The 6,283-nt window shown below is 49.0% G+C and overlaps 1 protein-coding gene across 1 annotated transcript; it reads left to right on the forward strand.

Annotated features, from left to right (window-relative positions):
* The first annotated feature begins 1,182 nt into the window (after positions 1-1,182).
* Positions 1,183-5,331, forward strand: Tex52 (testis expressed 52). The gene is made up of 2 exons (XM_036180618.1): positions 1,183-1,260; positions 4,777-5,331. The coding sequence occupies exons 1-2, from the start codon at positions 1,183-1,185 to the stop codon at positions 5,329-5,331; spliced, it is 633 nt and encodes a 210-aa protein (XP_036036511.1).
* Positions 5,332-6,283: the final 952 nt, after the last annotated feature.

Genomic DNA, 6,283 nt, shown 5'->3' on the forward strand with positions numbered 1-6,283 from the left:
GTATCTAGAGACTGCCAGGGGTGGGGAGGTTAACACAGGCTTCACTTTGCTTCTGCCTGTGGCCTTTGGGAAAGGACCTGCGGTGCAGTTTCTCCACACTCGTGGGTTCTGCTGGAGGCATCTAGACATACAGGTTGGCTTGCCAGGATCCGCTTACTGCCCTTTCCTGACACCCCATGTTTCCAAGCCAGTGGTCCTGCAAGAAGTCCTGGTGTAAAAGCCTGTTGGATTTGGGTGTAGGGGGATGGGTATGCCTGAAGCAAAGCATGGGTACTCACGTGAGTCCTGTTGGTGTCTGTTTCTCTGATAGTGTTCCTAATCATGCCAGAGAGTCTAGCATTGGGAGCTCAGGCTGAGGCCTGAGAAGGAAGAAGTAACCCCTGACCTGCCTGGCTTCCTTAGCTTGTACCTGAGCTTTGCAAAGAGCCAGCCTAGGCTCCAGTACACAAGCTAGCACAAGAACACTACTGTAACTACCTACTGAATAAAACCCAGGGTGGCACTACTGGTCTCGAGGAATTGAATGAGGGTGATAGTGGAGACTGCAGATGGTGGGCAAGGCCTTGCACAGACGTTCCTCCCGTGCCCTTTTCTGACTCAGAAATTGCCAGTTTTGTCTGGTATGGTGGTTCATACCTATAATCTCAGCCCTTGGGGTAGAGGCAGGAGGATCAGCCAGCCTAGGTATGTGAGATCCTGTCTCCCACAAAGCCCAGTTTTCCTGCTGTTCCCCTGCACTGTCCACCTCAGACCTGCCATGGGACCAGAATCTGACTGAGGCCCCTGTTGGTGCCTCCACTGTAGTCCTCCACTCCCCTCCCCTCCCATTCCCTTCAACATTCCGGCCGGAAAGCTGGGCCCACTGCAAGTGTCTCCTTACCACTTCTATCCCAGCCCCCAGGCCTGGGAACCTGCCTGCTTCCTCCTCCTCAAGCCTCCCAGGCAAGGTCCTACTGGAAGCAGCTCCTGTTACCACATTTTGTAACCAGACCTGCCAGCACTGCCCCCTCCCTACCTCACCAGGAAAGCATCAGGGAGAAGAGCCTCCCAGGACAGGCTAGAGCCTCCTCCCAGCAGCACTAGTCAGGAAGCATCACCATAGCAACCCTAGCAGCAAACAATGGTACCAGAAAGGGCTTTTCCCCAAAGCCTCCCCACCTGGCCCCGTGGCTCAGAGGAAGAATGGCCAGCAGCTGGAAAAGATCACTACAAAGGCCATCCATGAAAGATGTATCTCATGTCAGGGAGCCTTTCCTGCAGGTAGAGTGGGGCCCAACTCTGCAGCCAAACTTTCAGGTTGTCCTGAGCAGCAGGCTTCCTGGAACACAGACTCTTCTGCCTTCATCCTATGACACGCTAAGTTTGCTTAGAAGCTTAGGAGGAGGAGACTGGATAGCACAGGCCAAAGAGACCTTATCTAAAGCAATTGGGGCCAGAAATATTCTTAGCTTTGGGATTTATTTTTGGATTTTGAAGTGTTTGGATGTATGTCATAAACTACCTTGGGGAGGGACCCAAAACTTACCATGAGATTCCTGTGTTTCATATATGTGTTATACACAGCCTAAAAGTGCATGCAATATTTTTAGGATGTCTGATATTTGAGACTGATCGAAAAGGTTGAATGTGGAATTTTCTGCTTATGACACCAATCTTACCCAGGGGGAAAAATTAAGATTTTCAGCATTTGGGATCTTGCATTTTCAGATTCCAGGGTGTTTATTGTTTTGTTTTGTTGAGGTAGTCTTGCTGTGTAGTCCTGGCTAGCCTGATACTGTCAGCGTGCGGTAGCCCTGTTTCAACCTTCCAGGGGCTGGTATTATAGATAATGTGCCATTATGCCCAGTTTTGGATTTGTTTGTTTGGCTTCGTTTACTTTTGAGGCAGAACCTCCCTATAGCCCCTGTTGAAATTCACACGTAGGCTAGGCTATTGTCAAACCTGTGGAGGTCTGCCTCTACTAACGAGTTACTAGCACGGACTGCCATGCCTGGGATAGACCAGGCATGTTTGTGCTAGCTCTCAGACCTTTCCTCTGGGGTGTTCTTGTAGAAAAGACTTAGAGAGTTAAGTATAGTGAGTCATGCCTGTAATTTTAGCATTCATCAGCCTGGTCCACCAAGGCTACAAAGGAGATCTTATCTCACAACATCAAAAGGAAGAAGGAAAGAGAATAATAAGCATGCCAGCAAGCCAACAAGATGGCTCGGTGGTTAAGACACTTGCTGTGCCTGACAGCCTGAGTTCCATCTCTAGAACTGACGCAGAGAAAACAGACTCCTTCAAGCTGTCCTTAGACCTTCACATGCATGCTATGGCATGTGCATGTATGTCCACATGCACTAGATTTTAATGTGAAAGAAATAGGATTTAGGGGATGATGCTGAAGGAACTGGTGGAGTTTTGGAGTGAGGCAAGCCCTAGAGTGGGTGAGAGGGAAGAACATTTTAAAAGACATTTCTGTCCTGGTCAGACTGAACAAGCTCTTAGCCATGTTTCACACCGCTAAGTATGCTGAGGTTGAACATAGCATAAACCTGAACTCTCCCACTTGGTTGAGACCTCATGTGAGTCCCTTACTGTAACAGGTGGTCTTTCTACCTCTGCAATAGGAACTTGGTTGCCATTTTCATCAGTTTTCTATGCTGTGACAAAATTCTTAGGACAACTCAAAAGAGGAAAGGTCCACTGGATATCAGGTCCAATGGGGCTCACCTCAGAGGCTTCTTCCTTCAGTGTGCAGTCATTTGGCTTTGCTGTGCTCTACACCTGTGAGGCACCCATGGAGGAAGAGCGAGCCAAAGCAGGCTGCTCACCTCATGGGCACCCAGAAGCAAAGAGGCAGGAAGGGTCCTGGCTCCCACTGTCCCCCTTAAAAGCATGCTGCCAGGGACCTAACTTCCATGAGGCCCCTCCACCTGAGCTACTACCAACCCCCAGGCAATACTCAGGCTGGAACCAGGCCTTTTATGCCAACCTTTGAGGGACATTTACACAAACCAGAGCAGAACTGGATATATTCTCATGGAGTTGTAGGAAAGGGGCACCATGTTTTATGGAGGGAAGACAAGAAAAGGTGTGAAAGAACATTATAGATGCTTCCTAGCCTGACCAGCCTTTCAATGAGTAATGAGGGAAAAGTCCAAGGACAGAACAGGTAATAAGAGGACTCGGATGGGAAGCCACTGGGCCCTCCTTTAGAGACCAGGAACAAGGGAAAGTATATTGCTGGAATGGCTGCCATGGGTCATCCCCCTGGCCCTGATGTGTCTACAGGGACAGGTATGAGGGCACGAGAATGTGAAGAACACCGGGGCCAGTGAGATAACTCACAGGGTTAGGGCATTTGCCACCAACTGATACCCAAGTTCAGTTCCCCAGAACTCAAGTGGAAGGAGAGATTGACTTCTGTAAGTTGTACAAGTAGGGCCTGGAGAGATGCTCAGTGTTTAAGAGCACTGGCTGCTCTTCCAGAGGACCCAGGCTCCCAGCACCTGCATGATGGCTCACACCATCTCTAACTCCAGTTACAGAGCATCCGGAAGCCCTCTCCTGGCCTCCTTTGGCACCAGGCATGTATGTTGTGCACAGACACACTCATAGTCAAGACACCCATACACACAACTTTTTAAAAATAATTTTAAACCCAAGATACAATTGTATATGTATGTACATATGTATACACACACATAATTTTTAGAGAGAAGTTGAGAGTGGGAAATCAGAATGTAATAATTGGAAAAAGATTAAGATTTGATAAATCTATGGAAAGGATAGGGAGGACAGTACAGTAACTTCTGGGTTGGGCAATTACTAGTCTCACTGAAATAAAATGCCTGACAGCAAGGTTAAGGATTTATTGTGGCTCACAGTTCAGGCCTGTAGTCCATCAGGGTAGGAGTCTGTGGCAGTCAGGAAGATGAATGCTGTGCTCAGCTTGCTTTCTGCTTGATGGTGGCAGCAGAGTGAACGTGGTTCCTTCCACCTCAGTTAACCCAGGTAACCCCTTGCGAGCGTGCCAGAGGCTTGCATCCTATATGACTCTAGATCCTGTCATGCTGCTGATGATAAGAGAACCAGCTCAGTTTGTAAAGTGTTCGATACACAAGCAATGACGGCCAGAGTTCAGTCCCGAGAACTCACATAAACAGTTCTGCAGGAGACTAAAGAGATGGCTCAGTGGTTAAGAGTATTTGCAGAGGACCTGGGTTAGATTACCAACACCTATATGGCAGCTCACAGCCATTTTAATTCCATTGGGTCCCCTGGATTCTGCCCTCCGAGATTAATAAGCACACATGTACATATACATACTTGCAGGTGAAACACTCATAAAATAATATTTTTCAGGTAATAAAAGAAGTTTCAAATGGAAATACACATTTATAATCCTGGGGGTTGGGGTGGGGAGAGGCTTAATAGCTGATGGCCAGTCAGTGTAGCCAGACCAATAATTCCTAGACCAGTGAGAGATACCATCTCAAAAAAAAAAAAAAAAAAAAAGAAAAAGAAAAAGAAAACCCACAACATCCAAGGTTGTCTCCTGACTTCACACACACATACACATGCACTCACATGAATGTACTTGTGTGCACACACACACACCTGATGACAGTGGGAATGGAGAGATGCTTCCTTGTGGAGGTCATCCACCTCCTGACGAGTCCTGGGTTGGAGGCCGGCACCTAGTGCCTGAGAAGGAGAGCAGAGCACCTCTGCAGCGTCCTGCTCCTCTGCTGGCACAGCCAGTCTAGGCTCCCTTTTGTGTCTCCCTAGATGGTCCATGCCAGAGAATCCTTCCCCACCTACCAGACTTGGGCTCAGCGTGAGTTCTTCCTCCCTAAAAAGGCAAAGGAGTTGCCAGGCTTCACCCGGCAAGCCTACCACAAGCTGGCCCTGAAGCAGCCACCGTACACAGAAATAAAGTCTAAAGTTCATCACCAGGCACTCTATCCTTGGAAGGATGCAGCCCAGCACACCTGGGGCTTTCACACATGGCTTGATGTGGGACGTCTGCCTGCCACCTTCCCCACCAGGCCAGACAAACCGTATGACAGCAATGTCTGGCGCAGCTTGACTTACTCCAATGCCCACCGTCTCCCAGCTGCACAACCTGCCATCCCTCCGCCCTCCTGGATGGGCCCACACAGCTTCCTGACCTTCATCAGTAGTACTCCCATCTTCGAGGATATGAACAGAAAGAACCAAGTGATTTTGAGAACCGTGAGAGAGCTGAAGGAGGTGGAAAGACTCAAGCTGAGGAGTGAACAAAGGGCCCCTCCACTCGATGCCCATGGCAATATTCTGCCCCCACCAAACTTCAAGAAGTAAGCTCCCCGATTCCCAGGCAGTGATCCTGCCCATGTTCATATGCCCCCTCCCACCTCTCCATCCCTGTTTCTGGAATCTCAATTTTGTCTCCAAATTTCCCACTCACAATCATTTGAAACTGTTTCGTGCAGCTGGAACCCACGGCCTTGCAAACAATAACGAGTGTTTTGCCGTGGGGCCACACTCCCAACTGCTGCCTGAAAGTTGCTGGCCAGGTGTTGCAGGCAGGGTGGGGGGACAGCCCGTGGAAAGGCACTTCATTACTCAACTGAAAATGTGATTTTAACATCTGCTTGGCCTAGGGATACTGAGAAACGTAATTTAGTCCCTGGCTTCAAAAGGTAGAAGAGACAGCAACAAAAGCACACTATACCTGCAAAGCGCCCAAAATGTGTGTGAGGAGAGATGGTAGGTGCCATTATTGTACTTCTTTTGTTCTGTTGAGGCAGGGTATCACTGGCCTTGACTGACAATTCTCCTGCATGTCTTTTGAGTGCTAGGATTACATATGTATGCCATCATGCCTGGCATTTTTTTCTTTTTCAAGTTTTAAAAAAATTATGTATATGAGTGTTTGGCCTGAATGTATGTCTGTACACCACAAGCGTGCCTGGTTCCTGAGGAAGCCAGAAAAGGCTGTTGTATTCCCTGGAAGTACAGTTAGAGACAGTTGATGGTGGCCATGTGAGTGCTGGGAATTGAACCTGGGTTCTCTGGGAAAGCAGCTAGTGCTCTTAACCACTGAGACATCTCCAGGCCCTCCCTCTTTCTTCTTTCCCTCCCTCCCTCCTTCCCTCCCTCCTCCCTCCCTTCCTTTCTCTTCCCCCTTCTTTTCCTCCCCCCCACCCCACCCCACCCACCCCACCCCCGAGCTGAGGACAAACCCAGGGCCTTGTGCTTGCTAGGCAAGCGCTCTACCACTGAGCTAAATCCCCAACCCCCTTTTCCTCTT

This window comes from Onychomys torridus, chromosome 3, assembly GCF_903995425.1.
Source record: "Onychomys torridus chromosome 3, mOncTor1.1, whole genome shotgun sequence".
Classification (NCBI taxonomy): domain Eukaryota; kingdom Metazoa; phylum Chordata; class Mammalia; order Rodentia; family Cricetidae; genus Onychomys; species Onychomys torridus.